This window comes from Gossypium hirsutum, chromosome D08, assembly GCF_007990345.1.
Source record: "Gossypium hirsutum isolate 1008001.06 chromosome D08, Gossypium_hirsutum_v2.1, whole genome shotgun sequence".
In the NCBI taxonomy this organism is placed as follows: domain Eukaryota; kingdom Viridiplantae; phylum Streptophyta; class Magnoliopsida; order Malvales; family Malvaceae; genus Gossypium; species Gossypium hirsutum.
This window is the reverse complement of record NC_053444.1, coordinates 3,082,985-3,104,337: the sequence shown is the minus strand read 5'-3', so window position 1 is coordinate 3,104,337 and position 21,353 is coordinate 3,082,985. Positions and strand designations below refer to the sequence as shown.

Sequence of the window (21,353 nt, the reverse complement as noted above, 5' to 3'; positions counted from 1 at the left end):
ATTTGAAATTCACTTCACTTCTAATTTACTAAGTATTAGGGGGGGAGGTAGAAAAATTCTTAGGGGCCAAAATCAAATTTTAATTTTTACAATAGTAAAAATTAGAGGTGCTCCGCCCGGCCCAATCGAAATATGGGAGGGTTTGGGTAAAAATATAGGCCCGAAATATGGGCTTGGGCAAAAAAACGAGGCCCGATAAAAAAACAGGCCGGGCCTCGGGCATCACTTTTTTGGCCCGATCCCGGCCCGGCCCGGCCCAGCCCGAATATAATAAATATTTTTATTTTTTTATTTTTAAAATACTTTTTTTAAAAATTATTTTAATTTTAAAATATTATTAAAATACTTTTTTAATTTTTTTAATTTTAAAATATTTTAAAATATTTTTTATTTTTGTTTTAATTTTTAAAATAAATTTTTGGTATTTATTTTAAAAACGGGCCGGGCCGGACCCGGGCCTAGGACCCGGGTCGAAATTTTTTGGGCCCGGCCCGGCCCATGAGCACCTCTAGTAAAAATGTAATTTGGTGAATTACAATAATAGGGCAAAGCCCAAACAACCAACACAACTAGCGTGACTCGAACCCAGGCCACACCTGGGGTAATGAACACCCTTGACCATCAAATTTTTAAAAGATTAAATCAAAATTTTTTATCATTTTTAGGGGGCTAAAGTACAAATTTTCATTTATTAATTTTAAATTTTAAAGGACTTAAATAGAAAATGTTTCATTTTAAATGTACGACGCCCTTGCCAGCCTGACTCCGCTACTAAGTATAATATTTAATATTTGACAATATATATAATTATACGGTAATATATCATATGCTGTCATATTTTTTAAATAATTTTTAAAAGTAATAATGTGTTTAAATTATCAAATATATATAGTCGTGAATAGTGTTAATATGAAATTTGTCATATTTCTATTTTATTTATTTATTTATTTATCAAGTTCTTGATTGAGTTGATATCATATGTTCAGATAATTTTGAATTGAGTCAATTTAGATGAGGTTAAATCAAAATTTTTGAATTATATAAGATTTGAGCCGTTCAGATTAACTAATCAATATTTTAGATTATATCAAATTCAGTTCATTTGGATTCATCAACTTTTGATGTAATTTTACATTTTAATCAATTTTGAGTTTAAATTATCATTTTTTTACAATTAAATCGAATTGAAATTCAGATTTAGAAATTTTTAAAAAAATGGAGCTCAACATGAGATATTCACATGCATGCACGATGCTCATTGCCCAATAATGTCATGGGATCAATCGGTCACCCTATTAAATTTCAATTTAGGATTTTAATTCTTTTTGAGGGTCCCATTTCCTATTTTTTTACAATTTAGTCATTTCATTGGTGTAATGATCACTAAAAGATTTATTGTTCAAGAAATAAATTATTACTAAAAGATTTATGGTGAATTGTGGCATGGGTTTAATCATGGAGAATATTGATTTTGGAGTGTCTATAACATGGATGAATCAATTTCGGTAATCAAGCATGATCTTGCAGCTATTCAATTAACCATGATTAATTTCACCACTAGTTACAAATTAATCCTGCTTTTCATGATTCAAAATTTGGTGAAAATGAAGTTGGGTGTAATGGTAAAGTTGAAGTAGCGAGAGGTTTTATATTCGAATTTCATTTTATGTAAATGTGGGGTTTTAAAAAAAAATTTATTTTGTGTTATAATAAACGTTGATAATGGCAGTAGAACAATTGTAAAGTAATAAGAAAAGAAAAATAAGAATACACAGATTTCACGTGGAAACACTTTTGGGAAAAAAACTACGAGCAGAAGAGTAGAAATTCACTAGTGTTGAAAAATGAATGATACAAAAAGAGTTTCGACTACATCTCTTTAAGGGTGAAAAACCCTCGACCTTTCTCCCCCCCATAAATCCTCTTATTTTGTTACTATATTTATTTATTTAACAAGTGACGGGATTCAAGTCATATAATCTCTAACATTTTGATTATAGTCAATTATAGTAGCGAAATGTGACATTAAAAATTGAAGATCTAATTAAATATTTCAGAGGATTTCATTAAAATTTTTAAAAATTCCAAAGGACCTAACAATAATTTTCCAAATTTTTGAGGAAGCCAGGCCAAGACCCTTTTGGTTTCTCTTACCTTCTACTTCTACCGGTAGTTAGTTAATTTGAGTATATTGGAAGACATTGGATTCAATCAAAATAGTTATTGTATTGTTAAATGGATCAATTTAATGACTGTATTATTAAAATGTAAGGATGACAAAACTTAAACTGTCTCATAGATTCTAAAAGAAAATTTTTTCGGCCCGCCTCCTAGGCCCAGGCCCGGCGCGAAATATGGGCCTGAAATTTTGTCCAGGCCCGGCCCGAGAAAAATATCATAAGCCCGAGACCGGCCCGGTCCATTTTTTTAATAAACATTAAAAAATTATTTTAAAAATAAAAAAATAAAAAAATTTAAAAATTTAAAAATAAAAATAAAAAACATATATTTATTATATTCGGGCCGGGCCAGGCCCGGGCCAAAAAAGTGGTGCCCGAGGCCTGGCCCGTTTTTTAAACGGCCTCATTTTTTGCTCAAGCCCATATTTCGGGCATATATTTTTACCCGAACCCTCTCATATTTAGGGCGAGCCGTCGGGTCGGGCCGGGTCGCCCGGCCCATGGACAAGTCTAATTCTGAATCGGAGCGGATTTTTTTTTTGTTTGAAAAGTGGATGCTGGGTGGAGGCAAATATATTTCTTCTTTTAGATAGTGGGAATGAAATGATTAAAGTAATTGTTTGTCCCGCCTCGACCTGTTCTATATAAAATTATTATTTTATTATTGTATATATAAACTATTAAAAGGGTAAAAATGTAATAAAATAATATAGGAGAAATATGTATTTTATGCTTAAATATTTTTTGAAGAATTATGTTAAAATGTTTATTGAGTTTAAAAAGATTGAAAATATTAAAGATGAGTAGAAAAAATTAAATGAGTAGAAAATATTAAGGGTGAGGATGGATGCATCCAACATCCATGAAGGTGATAGTGATTTTCAATATTATAAAATCATAGCGGAGCAGGGTAGGTGACCAAGCAAAGCGTGTCAATTGTGAAGCGGTAGTGGATTTAGCAATATCCACCCCAACCTGCTCCATGGTCATCCCTATTAAAAAGAATCAAATAAGGCCAAACCGGGACATAAATTTGTTTGCAAAACCATAAAAAGCTTTCAAAACATAAATTTGTTAAGCAATAGATAATATTTGATATTAATATTTTATTATTAATATAACAATATTGGGTTCGTTTTAAGTGAACGTTGTGATTGAACCCGAACATATATTTCACCACTGATTTTTATTTGACTACTATTGTATTCCATTCTCACATCTATAATAAATAATTATAGCTCTACCGAACCAATCTTATCGCTCACCTCGATTTTAACTCTTAATGGTCATCAAATGATGCATTAAAAATCCAAGGAGGTTGGAGCATATTTTTTATTCTAGACCTTTCGGTATTTGGTAGTCACATGAAATTCCAACTAAATTTGAATCTGGGTTTGGATCTCTAAATAGGGAGTAAGTTTTTTCAACATTGTTTTTAGAGACGGGGTTGGGCGGCTAGTAGGGGCCTCGACGTCCCTAAAATGTAAATTTTCAATATTATCCCTTTAAGTTTTACAAAATCTTAATAAAGTAAAAGGCAAAATTACATTTTGCTCCAAAAAACGGTAAAGATATATTTTATTAAAATTATGAAATTTTATTTTAATTTTCATGAAAATATATAACTTAAATCCGCTTTCCAGAAATTTTGTTTAGCTTCGCACTTCACTGTTTTCTCTACTCACGAGTCACAAGACTTAAACTTCATATTTTACTTAAACAATATCGATCTTTTTATGACTCAGTCTCGAAATTTACCAATAAGCTTGGGTGACGCAAAGCTTGAGACCCAACATGAAGTTGAGCAATGGTTGAAGAAAAAGGTCAAGGAGATGAGTTGGTTTAGCAATGCAACCACATGGGGAAACTGGTCCAACCCCCGACACATGGATTAAACAAAGGGGGTCCCCCATTAAAACCAGCTTGGAAGTGATGAGATAACATGGGATGGCTTCGTCCCTACCATCACTCGCTTATCACACTCAAACTTCCAAGTGCTCTCACATGCATTTGCTATTCACTAATGACAAAACAGAAACAAGCCCTACCACTTACCGCCATAATATATCACTCATTCATTCCTTTAATTTTTGTCTCTTTAACCATGATTTAAAGATTAATACATTTAGACCTCCCTAACTCGGTTCAAAATATGGATTTGGGTAAAAAATAAGACTCATTTAGATAATAAGTTGGGCCTCGAGCAAGGTTTTTTTGTCCAAGCCTGACCCAAATTAGCAAAAAGAAAATTTGTTGTTTTGTTATTATTTTCTCACTATTTTGCTATCATTTCACTATTATTTTGTTACTATTGTTTAGATACTGTATAACTCTTATTTTATTGTTAATTTTGCTACTATTTTTGAGGCATTTACTTGTTAAGTTGCACCTATGTTAGTGTTATTTAAGTATAAAGCCTTTTTAAAATTTATTTTCAATTTGTTGGGAAACCTTTATTTTAATGTTTTTAATGTTTTGATGTATTGTGTTTTTTAATTTTTTTATATAAAAAATTTAATACAGATAGACTGAGTTGAGTCGGATTTTAGTATTTTTATTTGGATCGAGTTTAAGTAAAATTTTAAGTTTATTTTTCAGGCCAAACCTGGGCCTAAAATTTTATTAGGGCCTGGCCCAAACTTGTTCCATTTACACTTCTATACATGGGTAGTAAAAGGATCAGGCTAAATATGCAAAGTGGATATAATTTTTTAAGGATTACTTACATAAAAATTATAATTATAGAATTATAATGTAATTACAATATGTCAGTTAAACACGTTTAGAGAATTACAATTCTATATAATTATAAAAAAAATATATATATAACTACGGTCCTAATAATTAAATTTTCATTCAATTATTTTGTGGTCTCCAAATATATATATATATATATATAAATTTTTAAACAAAATTATTTTAAGGATATTACTCACATCATCATCATCACTAAATAATAATGTAAAATAAAATATTTATTTATTTATTTGAGAAATAATCCAATTTATTCATTTTTTGGGCCCAAAAAAATTGGACCGGACCTAGTTATTTAGAGCATTCCATGGTTCCATGGCCCAAACCTTAGGCCGACTTGATGCTGGATTTAAACATGATATTAATATACTTATGCTTGCCCAAGCCCGCCCGACCCAAAATATGGACATAAAATTTTATCTAAACCTACCCATATTTACAAAAGATTAACCCAAGCCCATTTTAGCCCACACATATTATTTTTATTTTTTAAAATTATTTATATTATATTATTTAATATTTAATAAATTTATATATTTTGTATTTATTGAAATATTTTATATAGTCATCTTAACATTATTTTAATGTTTATATTAGAGTAGTATTATATATTTAGTATATGTTTGTTTTTTTTAATGTGTTCTAAATTATATAATATAAAGTATTATAAACTTAAAAATAGGTCGGGCCGGGCTTGGGTATTGAATGTTCAAGTCTGAGCGTGACCCATATTTTAAACGGGCCTAATATTTTTGTCCAAACCCTCCCAAATTTCGGGTGAGCCTTTGGGTTTAGACGAATAACCCAATCCTTAAACAGATCTATATATGATGCCCGGCTTATATTATTTGTTACTATGAATAAATAAATAAAGCATGTAAAGAGATAATATATAATATGTTTTTATAATTATCTATACTTACTATTTATAAATCACTTTATTGAGTTGATGTTGCTCATCAACCGGATCCTAATTCAGCTGAAGATATTTTAATATTTTTTATTTTAACAAAAACCAATAAAAGAAATACGAATAAAGTGGCATTATTGTTAAGGAATATAATAACAAAATTAATTTTTTCTTAAATAAACATTATCCTAATGATATGTTAAAATTATTATAAATATATAGTTATAATTAATATTTAATATTTTTTTAAATTCCTTCAAAAATAATTTATTTAAAAATTTATAATAATACCTAATGAAATATTTAAAAAAATAATTTAATATGTTAATATTATAAGTAACAATTTTATTTTTTATTTTTGGTTCTAACCTTTTTATTTTAATATTTTATTAAAATTTGTTCATTAATATACATATATATCATCTTCTTACTATAAAAAAATTCAAGATTGATGACAACGCCATGATAAATATTTGTAGTACATTTAGTATTGTTAATATGATATACTTATATGTTTCTAAATTCCGTTTACTCACAGTTTAATTTAATTTTTTTTATTTTAACATCGTACATATTTCATGCGTTACTGTGATTAATTAGTTTCTAACCGTGTTTTAATCTTTATTATATGTTGTTTTTAAACACGCATCTGTGTTCTAAATCAATGGTTTCGACACACATACGTATGTGATATGATTTCTAGTGTTAATAATGTATTTGATTGAGTTGTGTTACAAGTTAACTCAACATGGACTCGAGATTGATGACAACACAACAATTTATTTTATTTTTTAAAACTTTAATATCATACATATTTCATGTGTTATTATTAACGGTAAACTACTAAAATAATCACTTTTGTTTGCTTCGGATTACATTTTAGTCATTTATGTTTGAAATGTTACGTTTTAGTCACTTGCGTTATCGCGTTGTAACATTTTAGTCATTGACCCGTTAACTGTCGTTAACGGTGTAATGATAAACTGACATGTCACGTTAAATCATTATTTCAAATGAAAATTTTAGGTTAAATTATACAATTGGTCCCTATATTTTTTCGTTTTGAGCAATTTAATTTTTTCTTTTATGTTCTTTTATTTATTTTTCTTTATTTTACATTCTCTTTTGTTTCTCCTTTTATTTTCCTCCTTTCTCCATTTCTGTTAACGTAGCTTTAGGGTTTAGGGTTTAGGGTTTTAGGGTTTAGGGTTTATGGTTTAGGGTTTAGGGTTTGCAAAAGGGTAAGAATTGGGGGTGATGCGAAAAAGGGTTTGGAATATTTGCACGAGAAGGCTCAACCTTCAATTATCCACAGAGATATCAGATCTAGCAATGTCCTTTTTGAAGACTTCAAAGCAAATATTGCAGATTTTAACCTCTCAAACCAGGTTCTCGACATGGTTGCTCGTCTACATTCAACTTTTGTTTTGGGAACCTTCGACTTATCATGCACCTGAGTATGTCATCTTAAGCTGCTTTATATCATTGTTCATTTTTTTTCTTAACCAACCAATCATTACAAGTTGCTGACATAAATAATTGAAGGGAGGAAAACAAAATGAGAAGCAGAAAATAATGGGGAAAAAATGAAAGTTAAAAGAACATAAAAGAACAAAATTTAAATTGCTCAAGACGAAAAAAATATAGAGACCAAATGTATTTAACCTAAAATTTTCGTTTAAAATGATGATTTAACGTGCCACGTCAGCTTACCGTTACACCATTAACGGCAATTAACGACACTATCACTCAATTCGATTCGTGCATTTCCACCTTCGTGTACATTATCTGTAATAGCCCAATTTTCAGTAGTGTCAGAACAGTGATTTGAGATCACTAAATTCGATGAAGAAGTTAGAAATATTTTTGAATTAGTGAATTTTGTGATTTAAAAGAAATTATTAGGTAAATTGGGTCGAAAACGAGGTATCGAGACCTCGATATTATAAACTGAGCCGTAAATATTTTTATAAATATTTACGGAGTGTCAATAGGATAATATTAAAGTTTCGTTAAGAAATTTTATGTTTCGATAGTTAATTATGAAAAAGGATTAAATTGCAATAGGGATAAAAGTTTAATTATAGATTAAAGAAAAGTTAAAAGGACCAAATAGGCAATTATGCCTTTTTCTAAAGTTGAGGTGAAAGAAATATCTGAGATATTCTAGTTAATATATATATTATATATATGTAAGTAATGATTATTATTAATATTTTATATTATATTATATTATATATATATATATAACAAAAGAAAGAATAGAAATGAGAAAGAAAGAAACAGAGAGCAAAACGAAACAGAGAAGGGAGAAAGAAGAAAAAGAAAGAGCGACGGTTCAGGGGTTTCAAAACTTCTAAATTCAATTGGTAAGTTAATTTAGTCCCTTTTTCTTATGGTTTTGATATTTTTGGAATCCTAGAGCAAAATACTACTTGATTTAAGTGGAAATTTTGGAAGTTAGTAGGTTATTAGATGTTGTTCATGTTGAATTAATTGATGAATTAGATGTTAAAATGATTGAATTTTAAGTTAAAAGTTAGTAAAAGGTTGATTTGTAAAATAAAACATAAGTTTTGAATTGATAGGAATTAAATTGAAAGAATCCCGAAATTAGGGATTTATGGGGAAATTGAAGAATTAAACTGAGTTTATAGTAAGAATTAAGAGAGAATATAGAGTTAGAATGCAAAAATAAAATTAGTATTGATAAGGGATTAAATTAGAATTTGATGTTGCCATAGAAGGGAAAAATGTTCAGAATGTTATAAAACATAAGAATAAGAGATGAAGTTTAATTTCCGAGCCTTGGGGCAAAAATGTAATTATGTAAAAGTTTAGGGGCAAAATTGTAATTTTGAAAAAGTTAGATTCGAGGGCTATTTTGATGAATGTGATTATTAAATAAGTTAAATTTACTATTTTAGATCAAGAAGTACGAAACTCGAGGTTAGACAAAGGGAAGAATAAAATTGAAGACTAAGTTGGTGAATTTGGCTATAATTGGTACCGAGGTAAGTTTACGGTAAATAAATGCAATATTTCAATATTTATTATTAATGCTGTTAATTTCCAGAAATTATGAATTTATTTTATGAATTTATTTGATGATGATCCAAGCATGAAATGATAGATAATTAAAATTTAAAAGTCCCGTTGATACATAAGGATGGTACTGGATACGAATGTCATGACATTTGGGTAAAGAGATCCCATGTAAGACCATGTCTGGGACATGGCATTGGCATCCTTAAGATCATGAGAGGTCCCCTGTAAGACCATGTCCATGTCTGGGACATGGCATGGGCACCGAGACGAGAGGTCCCATGTAAGACCATGTCTGGGACATGGCGTTGGCACCGAGATGAGAGGTCCCCTATAAGACCATGTCTGGGACATGGCATGGGCACCATCACGAGAACATCCCATGTAAGACCATGTCTGGGACATGGCTTTGGCATGTTATTATCAGAAGAGACCCGAGTATCCTTATTATTCCAATGTAGTTCAACGGGCTTGTAAACGAATCATGTTCATGAAAGTTCAGTTTAAAGCATAAATGGCAAGCTCAGGTAAGTTGTAAGACTTAAGAACTTATTATACTATCAATTGATGTTCAACGATGCAGCAAGGATTGAGTAAGTTATGCACACAAATATTCTAAGTAAACAAGTAAGAGAACTAGTATGAGATTAACTAAAGAGTAAACTAGAGATATAGACATTGAGTTTAATTATTTAAGTTAAATATTGTTATTTATTTGCTAGTAAACTTACTAAGCTTTATGCTTACTTCTTTTATTTCTCTTTCTCTTATAGTATTGCAAAGCTACTTCAAGGATCCTAAAGAAGTCGGAGATCGTCCACACTATCAACTACAACTGCTCGGTATTTTATATCGAAACACGTTTAAGTTATGGCATGTATAGGGATTTAGTTATTTTGTATGTTTGTAGTGATGATTTTGCTAATGAGTGATGTGTAAGTATTTGATGATGTATGGTTATTAAAATGATTAAGGATGAAGGTGTTTGTTGTTATGAAAGATTAGGTGATAAATTATGCATGGAAATCATGAAAGGATAAAATTTTGCAAAGAAACAGAATTCAGGCAGCACAGTGACGTGAATTTGAAAAATCACCCAAGATAGTATAAAATGAATTAGAGGGTGAATGATATATGGAATTAAAGCTTGTTGAGTCTATTTTCATGGAAAAATAACGGTGTAGAAAAAAAGAAATTTATATTTTAAGATATGTGAATTTTAGTAAGATAGGGTCAGAACTGTTTTTGGAGTCCCCTGTTCTGAGTTTAGAAAATAATTACAAATTGTACAAAAATGGTTATGAGTTGAAATTTACATGCTTAGATTCCTTAATGAGTCTATTTTCTATAGAAACAAGTAAGAACTTCATATGAAAATTCTATAGTGAGAAAACTTATTTTTAGTGACTAGAGGTCAGGGCAGTCTGGTGGTGATACAGGGGAGACTTTAACTAATAAACTGTACTAATTTGCTGAACCAAAAATTCTAAAAATTTTATGGTGAGTAGATATATGAGTCTAGTTTCAGGGAAAATTTACGGGATTAAATTTCGAGTTCTGTAGCTCAAGTTATAATTAATTTAGTAACTGCTGCGCGATTAGACAGATTTGCTGCGAATAATGAAATAAATTTTCAAACCTAGTTTTTATGCTCCGAATTGGTAAGATAAGCTAAGTAATGCCTCGTGCTTGACTCCGGAAACGGTCTCGGGTAAGGGGTGTTACATTATCAACGGCATCTTTGCGTCCCACATACTCCGATTGGCTAAAAATTCAAAGCGGAACACATTCTATGATACACGGGTCGGCGTATGACATCCATTCAAACCAAAGTGCATAATTGTAAATTTTGTTATGTACGAAATTTTATTTTACAAATCATTATGTAATTATTATGGGTTTGAAAAAAATAAGTAACTAACATCGGCTTCTAAGCGTTGATCTAACAACAGTCAGATATCTTCGAGTTCCTTAGGCAGACCCTCGTAACTCGACCTATAGTTCCACTTGTACAAGCGATATATTAATTCAAACATTACAACAAATAAACAACATTTACTATACACACTACATATTTATTAAGAACTGATTTTTACCTTGTCACCAATGGAAACATATACGAGTGATTCACTCGAGGACGTAGAAATGGTAGTCGCCACTAGGCCCATGACTGCAGCAGGACCAAGCAACCACCGATTGACATTTCATCCAGTTCCGTCGCCTGACACAACTCCCGGTAAAATGTGGCCAGCACAACTGATCCCCAACTTATTCATCTGCTTTCTTTTAAGTTGATTAAGTGTAGTAGCCACCTTATGTGTATTAATTTTCAAGATTTATTGGGCACTAGAATGCCCCTGATTAACCTCAGGACTAATGCTCGAAGGTATTGTTCTTGGATGACGTCAAGCGCGTCCTTAGGAAGATATTTGAAATTGGTTTCCAACCACTTCATATATATTTGACCACCGTAAATCTTATCCGGCACCTTATCAAAAAATGCATCGCAAATTTCCTCTTTATCGAGAACGACTGCTGATCCCGTGATGATTGGCCCATCCACCGGTAAACCAAATTGTAAAGCTACGTTCTCAAGTGTGATTGTACACTCTTCACATAGAAGATGGGAAATATGTGTCTCAGGCCTCCAGCTTTCCATCATCGCGCTGATGAATGTAAGGTTGAGTTTGTAGCCCCTGAGCATACGAGATGCATGCAAGAATCCCGTGTTTTGCAAGTAACCACGAATTTTGATATTTGGGCTCATTGACAGGTTAGGAATGGACCTCTCAAAAACATGATCATTCGCCTATTTATATCGACAAAAAAATTAATTTAAATAATTTTAAAAAATAAAATACTTTAAATTTAACTTAATTGGAAATAACGAAATTTAAAATTCTATCTACCATTATCGCTTGAGCAGCGGAAATGTGCTTAACGTCGAAACAAATTAGAGAAGTTATTCATGAAAATTTAATCGAAACGAATAATATACAAAATAATTAAATAAAACTATAATATTTTAAAACAAATGTATCATAAAATTTAGAACAAAACTTGAGAGAATTGAAAGAGTTGACAGTTTAGAAAGAACTGAAAGAGTTGGATTTGAGTGAAAATAATGAAAAGTGACATGATATTTATAGGAAATAAATTATCGTTGGGACCCTTTAAAAATTTTATCGTTGTCAACTTTCAAAAAAAAATTACCATAGGTGAAAAGCGCATCCACTGGTATACTTTCACACACACTCTCTAAAAAAACAACTTATTTCCTTAAATTAAAAAAAAAACCTAAAACTCAAAATAAAATAAAAAAGAAAAAAAAAAGAAAAGGCATATACCTCTTATTTACCCCTTCTGAGACGGCAAATAATAATTCTTATTTGTATATTAATTTTTGTGGTGATATGATGTGTTAAAGAAAAACAAACAAAAAAAAGGATAATTTTCAATAGAGGTCATTCAACTATGGTCTTTTTTATTTTCTGGTCACCTATCTATGAAGAATTACAAAACAATTACTTAACTATTAGTAAATTTTTGGTCAATCAACTGTGAAAAGTTACAAAATGACCATCTAACTATTTAAAATTTTCCTTTTTGGTCACCACCTGATTAACATAAAAATGAAAACTCCCAAAATCCAAGATATTTGGGTTACTAAAAAAGATAAAATTGAATAACTGAGTGACCATTTTGTAACTTTTTTTTAATTCAGTGACTGAAAAAGAATAATATCATAGTTGAGTGACTACTAAATAATTTACCCTAAATAAATAAATAATTTTTTTTTCTCTTAACCTGACCGACTCGACCTTCACCTCATTCTCTTTCATCGAATATAAATATATAAATAAACAAAAATTGTAAAAAGGAGAAAAAAGAAAAAGGGAAAAAAACCCTCCATTATTTTCCGATTGGAAGGCTCAGATCGAACCTAGAAACCGACAGTATCTTCTCCGTCTTCAGGTCAGTCTCCGGTCTCTCCTTGCTTTTTCTCCGATTCGGCCGCCGGCATCATCCCTTTCCTTTCCTTTTTTATCTGGAATTTTTGAAAACTATTTTAATTGTTTTTATACGGAATCGGCGGTAGCCGTTCGATTTGCGTTCGACGGATCTGGTGCTACCCGTTCTTCATAGATCTGAATCTATTGTGTTATTGGTTGATTGTTATAAAAGAAATGATTGATTTTATCAATTAGGTCAAAGAACCCTAAATAAAGTTTTAGGAGAATCCAATTGATCAGCTGATGGTTGTCATCGGGTATTGGGAATATAGGAACATACGTATTTTGATCTGGTGTTTGTTTTGTGTGGGTTATTGAAAAGAAGACATGAATTCTGCTTTTGCAAGTGTGATTTTATCGTTTTGTCATGCTTTTTAATTGTCGAGCTTATTTTGGTGCTTTCTTTGTGTTATAGTAAATACTATGTGTTGTTATAATGGTCATACCTTAAGACCCTCTGCAACATCTAAATATCTTGGAAGCTTTACTTGTCCAGCAGCAACTTCCTGTCAATAGCGTTTTTAAGTGTTGTTGGCTCTTTTTGCCAATGGAGAAAGGAGTGCCATCTAGCCTTTTTGTTAATGATGGTTCCTTCATGGAGAGGTTTAAACAGCTTCAACAACAGAAGGATGACAAAGACAAGGCTGCGGCTTTGGAGGAATCTAAACCCCCCAAAGTTGTAAAAGGGTCGTCAGCTCCCAAGCCTTCCATTGCTTTTAAGCCCAATGATGTACGCAAGACCACCCAACTTCCTTCAGGGGGCAAACTTGCTTTCAGCTTGAAACAGAAATCAAAGCTTGTGGCACCTCCTGTTAAGTTGGATGCAGATGAGGATGAAGAGGACCAAGATGCAGGGAGGCTAGATGACAAACCAGTTAAAAAGCAAAAATTGGGTCGATCAGATTCCTCTGAACAAGCTTTGAAACAAGTGGATGTTGGTAATTACTGCTTTTTTAATAATGTTGTGTTGCTGTTGGTGACTAGTGGTCCTCAAGGAATTTACATGCTTAGGTTGCATGTCAGATACATTTCCAACTAGAATGAGTTTATGATTTATGAATGTTTGAATTACTAGTTTATTGTGCCTGCGGTTAAGTTCTCACCGACTTAAATAGAGGTCTAGACAAAAATTCCTCCTTTCTCTTATCATAAAGAAATTTTTTATAGTTGTCTAGGTTAAAATAGTCCCCTTCATAAACTGCTGTGATTTATGAAGTCATCTGGCCATCTTCTCTGATCTTAAAGTGGTGGATGAAGAGGGCAAAACATTCTTGAATATTTCTTGTCTCATGAATGCAGCTTATATCTTAATTACCAATCAACATTGGTGGAAAGAGATGTTCAATGAAAGATTTGGAATATGTGGCACGCCTGCTACAAGAGTAATTTGCATTCTCTTCTTCATGCTCTTGGTATTAATCAGTTTTATAAGTGATATGCAGCACCAACTTCCCCAAGCGATCTCACTGTGAAGAAAGTTGCCGACAAACTTGCTAGTTTTGTTGCCAAAAATGGAAGGCAGTTTGAACATATTACTCGTCAAAAAAACCCTGGCGACACACCTTTCAAGTATGTTTACTTGGCATTAGCCTTTTTAGTTCAGTTCCACGAGTGCATTGATTTTTTTGGCTCCTTTTTGTTTTCTGTGTTCTGTGTATTTGATATTTTACTGTGTCCAGATTCCTTTTCGATGAGAGTTGTTCTGATTACAAATACTATGCATACCGCCTTGCCGAAGAGGAAAAAGCTCTTTTAGAGAATAAGGAAGAACAAACTCCTCAAAGCGGTTAGTATCTTTTCTCTCCTTGACCACGGTATTGGATAGGATCTTTTTGGATTTGTATGCTCTAATTTTCTGTTGCTATTATTTCTTTCTTGTTACTTCATTCTGTTCTGCACCATAGAATATATATTGGAGTTACTGTTCATGCACAACTAGTCTAGGAATTAGCTCCAAAAACCTCAAGAAATTTATGATTGTTGCATATGTAAAGGTGATATGTCCCATCCTTCTGTAATGACATGACCAATGCTTTTCTATGTGGTACAGGCATTTCAGCTTCTAAGTCCACAAGCAGCTCTAGTAGGGCAGCTCCGCAGCAATCAAGTTATCAAATTCCTGCCTCTGCTTTGTATGAGAATGAGGAGCCTAGATCTTCAGGGACTTCAGCGGGAAGAGCAGGTGATGATGCATGAGATATTTGTTGTTAGTTATTTCTATGGTGTGAATATGAGTCTGGCTTTCCTTGGTTTGCATGTCTAGGGTTATCAAGCTCTTTGAATTAAAATTATATTTCTTTCTTTTGTCTAGCAAATTATGCAAATGTCTCCTCGGTCATTCCGTCTGTTTAAAGGTTGTCGATCATGTTCTGTTTTTTTAATTATAATAATCTGAAAAAGCAACTGCCTGCTACTTTGTTTTAATAGTAACTGCATTATTTCTTTCTGATCTACACTTAAGATTGTCAATTAATGATATAAAATTTTTTTTTCCTTCTGTTAAATCGTCCTTGTAGATTGTAAATTCATACGTTATCAATTTGCAGTTGTATTGTGATATCAGCAGGTATTACTAATGGACAATTTTGTTTGCCTGATGTTATATACTTGCTTTTCTATGACACAGGTTCATCCAGTGCACCTTCAGGTGCAGATCCTATAGCAATGATGGAGTTTTACATGAAGAAGGCTGCCCAGGAAGAAAAGATGAGAACACCTAAGCAGTCCAAAGACGAGATGCCACCACCTCCTTCCCTTCAAGGTGAATGTTTGAAATGTGTGTATTTCTGTGTTCACGTGGACATGATGTGTTTTCTTTTTTCTTATTGCTAAAACCCATTACCCATATTCTTTTGGCTAGCTGGTCCAGTGAAGAAAGGTCATCATATGGGCGATTATATCCCACAGGAAGAGCTTGAAAAGTTTATGGCTGCCTGCAATGATGCTGCTGCACAAAAAGCTGCAAAGGAGACTGCCCAGAAGACAAAGATTCAATCTGATAATGTTGGGCATAAACTCTTATCGAAAATGGGTTGGAAAGAAGGTGCTTTATCTTCTCTCTCTAACTTGTATACTTGCTCGTCTCTAGCCTGGTTTGTGTTGACTAACAGGTTGAAACTCAACTCTAAGTTCTGTCTAAAATGAATCATAAAAACTGAGATAAGATAAACCATCTAGGACAAGGGATTTAAATGCATGTGGCAATTAATCTTTTTCTGTATCTTGCAATCAATCAATGACGCGGGTGCCAGTAATTTTTTATTGTTTATTTTGCCTTTGCGATAGTATTATCAAACTATTAATTACATATTATGAGCACCGTTTATAGAAGGGAGAAGTTTAATACCTTGGCTTGCATTGGGTTGCAGGTGATGGTTTAGGGAGTTCCAGGAAAGGCATTGCAGATCCAATCATGGCTGGTGATGTGAAGATGAACAATTTGGGGGTCGGTGCTCATAATCCTGGAGAAGTGACGCCAGATGATGATATATACGAGCAATACAAGAAGCGAATGATGCTTGGCTATCGATACAGACCCAATCCCCTGGTATTCAATCTGTTCCTTCATATTATATATATTGATAAGGGGTAGATAACATTTTGGCCTTGGAAGTTGATCTCTGATGATATGTTTGGTATTTTTGTGCAGAACAATCCTCGAAAAGCATACTATTGAGAACACAGTTGTGGAAGAAATCTACTATGTGTAGGGTGGGTGGCTGGTTGGAGGAATAACTCTAAAGAGTTGAAGGATGCTTATTGCATATCATATACATACACTTTATATTTATGTATATATTTGTGTTTATGACTGAGGTTCCTTTCTTTTCTATGGGATTCATTTCGTTTCGTTTATTCAGGTGGCTAAACACAGCTTTTTTCCCTTCTTAAAAAACCCAAGACTGTTAAGTGTTAACCGACTATTTTGAACCAACTGGAGGGAAGGTAGTTTTGTATCAAGAAACTTGTAAGATAGCTTCTGCTTTGTTCTGTTTGTGAAAGGCCAGTGTTGGTCCAAAAATAATTTAAATTCAAAACCAACGTGTCCAATTTATTACCGTTAAACTCCAACAATAATCCCCATTTTCTTTTAAAAGTAATCGTTTCCAATTTGATCTCATTGATTATCCTTTCACATTTCTCATACCTTTTCCAATGTTAATTATAATTAAATTTTTTATGATTTGGAAATTTATATTTCAGTAAATTTAATATTTTATCATTATTTGGTATTTTTTATTTTTGTTTTTATCTTGTATGAGTTAACATTTAAATTCTTGTGCAATTATTATTTTCAAGGATTACTGAGGAGGGGCAACCAATAATTTTTTTCTTTTATATAGCTGAAGACCCTCTTCTCTGTCAAAGGCCAGCTTGGTGATACTGTCGGCTTCTCTGTTCTCGTCGTTAGGAACATATTCAATCAATCATTCGATCCCTTCAGCAAGGACTCTTGATAGCTTCGATAACGTTCATATTGATATCACAATTGTATTATGTATTATACCTTGTGTCAGCATCACACCGTTGAGCATGTTCTACAGTTCAGCTTCAAAAACATAACATTTACCAATCAGCGATTGAACCCGAATATCCATTTACCACTGTGATCTCTCAATACACCACTTGCTGCATCATAACCTGTGTTAATTTTAACAGTTCCATCGGATCTTAATCGAATCCATCTTCCTGTTGTCACCGTCTTTGCTCTCGAGCTCGATTTCAAAGGATTCCTCGCTTGCAGGACGAAATATATTGGGCAACCAAGAATCTTTAAAATAGATGTTGGTAATGAAAATATACTTTTCAAAAGAAAAATGTTTTTAATATAAATAAAATGTAATCCAATCTCGAAATTGATTTGAAGTAATAAAAAGAGAACCAAAAAAAAAAAAAACCTATTTGATGGAGAAATCAAAAGCGTAAGGGAACATTTCTTACGTCATATTCCCGTTTAAAGGTGGGTTTGGATGGGCGATTAGGTGCGGTGCGTCTCACGCTACAGTATCGCTACAGTATCTAATTTTACCGCCACTGCTGTTTTTACACTAACCGCAGGTAAACGCACCACCCATCCTAACCCAACCTAAGACTAAAAAGAATAAGAAAAAACTTCGCTTGAGATTTATTGCTTACCCATCCTTGAAGCCGAAATTCAACTTAGGAGACATGCCTTTTTTTTTCTTTTTTTAATATCCGATAATTATATTCTGAATCGAATTAATCGAGATAAAACTCTTCTGATATTTATTCAATATTCGTATTTACGAATTTACTTAAAAAAAAAAGAACATTGGAATCTACATCATTGCGTTGGTAAGATATATGCTTTGGTACCATATTCACCAACATCAGATGCAGATGACATAATAAAAATTTAGATGCAAAGGGAAAGGCCATAGAAGGAAGGATAAATTCCACTCCTGAATCTCTTCTCTTGTTGGGTCTATTCACGGCATTCACATGCAACCACATTTCCCCTTTACTTCTCTCTACTATCATTCTTTTTACAATTTGGTCCTCCATAATTTTTACTCCTATTTAGGGAGATTTGTATTTTTAATCTTGAGGCCAAATTTTTTTTGGGTCAATTCCATCAAGTAATTTCTCCTGGTTCATTTTTTGGGTTAAATTTTGCCATCAATTTTTTGTACTATGTATTAATCCCTGTACTTTATTTGGTCAATTTTAGTTTATGTTTTTTTCGAAAATTGAAATTTCAGTTCTAACTTAAATGCTAACAGTTAAATTTTGCTATTAGTCCTAAGTATGAGTAAAGTTTTAGATTTAGATTGTGCTCCCCAATTAGATCTTTTTCTAGTCTCTATACTTTTCAGATATTGAAATTTTAGTCTTGACTCAAACGACAACCACCAGTAAATTTGCACCCATAAACGACAACAATTAGATTTTGAAAATAGCAACTTAAATTAATGGATCTAACATGTATAGTTTGATTAGGACGGAAATTTTAAAAATCGAAAACTACCCATAAACTTTGGTTCAATGTGCAATGCTATACATGAACTTTAATTTTTTTGCAATTTTGGATCAATTATTATAAAATTATACCAAATCAAAGTTCATGTATCAAATTGCATATCAAATTAAAATTCACGTGTAGTTTTGAGATTTCTCCCGAGTTTGAAAGAACCAAATTAAAGTACATACATTAAATTCAACTTTTTATTAAATTAGAAGTGATCAAAATATAATAAAAGGACTAAACCCATAAAAAAAACATATAACATGGGGACTTTTTATAGAATTTCACCTTTTCTTCAAGAATGATGGTGACATAAAAGAATCTCATTCATTCATCTCCATAATTATGACTTGATCCATCCATCCACCTATGGTGGCCACTTGAATTCATAAAACTATATTAAAAATAATAATACATTATTATTATAATAATCAATGCCGGATCTAGAGGCGTAGGAGAGACCTAAAATGAATTTTCTTCTATTTACATACTTTATAATTATAAAATTTTAAACTAATAATAATAAAATTATATTTTAACCCTCTTTGAATGATAAAAGAAATCGATTTAATTCTCTAAAAATTATAAAAATATAGGCTATTAAAATAACGAAATTATATTTTTACTATCATAAAAATATATAATTTAATTCCAACCCTCCAGATTTTTTTTCTGACTTTATCACAAACCTCAAAATCGTATTTCTAGATCTACCACTGATAATAATAATCAAAGATTAAGTTAATGAACCACATTTCCATAAACGTTAATATGTAATTAAGTATTGTTTAATTTATTATTAAATTTCCACTTTGAAGCTGTCCTTCAATGTGAACTTTACTAGAAATAAAAGTCAAGTCATCCAAAGTGGGCTTCAAAATATCGTCCTTTGGGTTCATATTTGTGGTAAAACCTTTCATTAATTTAATCTTACTCTTGAACAAAATTTTATTTTGACCCTTTATTTGTTATTATATTCAAACTTTTTTTGGGTCGAATGTTGCTATTAGTCCTTATATACTTTTTGAATGTTGAGATTTTAGCCTTGGTTCAGGAGGTAGTGGTTAAATCCGTTGAGTCGGATTCTTTTATTAGTCTCGTACTACATGCAGGTTGTGAATTTAGTCATTCCTATATTTTTCGAATTTTGGAATTTCAGTAATAGCCCAAACGTTTTTAGCAGTTAAATATGTTAAACCAGATTATGTTATTTGTCTCGTACTGCACGTAGGATGTGAATTTAGTCATTGTTCTCCAATATGATCATTTTTTACTTCCTATACATTTCGCATTTTGAAATTACAGTCTCGATTCAAATGATAACCGTTATATCAATTAATTAAAAGTCGACATGACATTACACATGTGATGTTATGTTGGCGCATAAGATTTTGAAAATAGCACAAATTAATGGCCATCATTTGAGTTATGTTTGAAATTTCAAAATCCAAAATGTACGTGAACTAAAATTGATCAAATTAGAATACATGAACCAAATCCACAACTTGTACATAATATAAGGAGTAATAACAAAATTTTACCAAGGCCTCATTGATTTTGCTTATTTTATTACCAAAAATGTGGCTTTCTACTGTCATGCCATAAAATACAAGATGATATATATATGTATATATATATGATGTTGATACAGCTTTAGAATATTTAACTTTAATTTTTTTTTTGTCTAAAATGTTCTTTACATCCATCAAAAAGGCAAATTCGGATAAGCATTGCCATCGCATGTTTTTAGGATAAAAAAAAAACATAAAGTACGTTTTGTTTGATTCTTTATAGGCATATATACTTATACATATACATATACATATACATATACATATATAGGCCTGCTGGTGTTGCTGGAAAACATCTACAAAAGATGAGCTGTTTTCCTTCATTGGTGTTGGAATTCATTACGGTTAACTATTATTTAGTTTTTAAATTGATTCTTAAATTTTAAAATATTTTAATTAAGTCCTTAAAGAATCGACATCGTTCCAATTAAGTTGTTATTATCTTGGATGTTAACGTCTTACATGTTAAATATATATATAGTGCCGTAAATTTAAAAGGTCGATTTTTTTCGTATGTCAAATGAAAATTGTTTATGCAATAGGCACATATATGTTTACAATTTTATGCACGTGTTAGAAACTTAAATTAGCTTTGAGGACTTAATTGAAATATTTTAAAATTTAAAAACCAATTCAAAATCTAAACGATAATTTGGGTTCATTGGTTCAATTAACTTTATTAATAAGGATAATGGCGTAGCCAAACGGGGTGGAATGGAAAAATTGCTTTATATAACCTCTTTCTAAAATTAAAAGATGTAATTTAGTCTCTTTTTTTACCTTTGATTAAATGGATAATTATAAGTTTAACCCTTTTAAAAATGTAAACATTTTTAATACCAGAATTTTATAATCTTATCTCGATCCCCTTAAACAAAATTTCTGATTTCACCC

General features: G+C 31.6%; 1 protein-coding gene across 8 annotated transcripts; it reads left to right on the top strand.

Moving 5' to 3' along the window:
- Window positions 1–12,712: 12,712 nt before the first annotated feature.
- LOC107920003 (SURP and G-patch domain-containing protein 1-like protein) lies at window positions 12,713–16,757 on the top strand. 8 transcript variants are annotated; one of them, XM_041099514.1, is made up of 9 exons: window positions 12,713–12,864; window positions 13,402–13,840; window positions 14,345–14,471; window positions 14,582–14,688; window positions 14,953–15,084; window positions 15,529–15,663; window positions 15,763–15,945; window positions 16,271–16,449; window positions 16,552–16,757. In XM_041099514.1, exons 2-9 carry the CDS (start codon window positions 13,450–13,452, stop codon window positions 16,576–16,578), a joined length of 1,281 nt encoding a protein of 426 aa, XP_040955448.1. In that variant the 5' UTR covers window positions 12,713–12,864; window positions 13,402–13,449; the 3' UTR covers window positions 16,579–16,757. The 8 variants fall into 8 exon arrangements, with proteins under 8 accessions (XP_040955448.1, XP_016704967.1, XP_040955447.1 ...); XM_016849478.2 differs by having other exon boundaries at window positions 15,529–15,678; XM_041099513.1 differs by having other exon boundaries at window positions 13,399–13,840.
- The last annotated feature ends 4,596 nt before the right edge of the window (window positions 16,758–21,353 follow it).

Coding starts and splice junctions, on each gene's coding strand:
- LOC107920003 (XM_016849478.2), top strand. CDS start 13,450: ATGGAGAAAGGAGTGCCATCTAGCCTTTTTGTTAATGATGGTTCCTTC. Junction 13,841..14,344: donor TTTGAAACAAGTGGATGTTG/GTAATTACTGCT, acceptor AGTGATATGCAG/CACCAACTTCCCCAAGCGAT. Junction 15,085..15,528: donor GACTTCAGCGGGAAGAGCAG/GTGATGATGCAT, acceptor TCTATGACACAG/GTTCATCCAGTGCACCTTCA.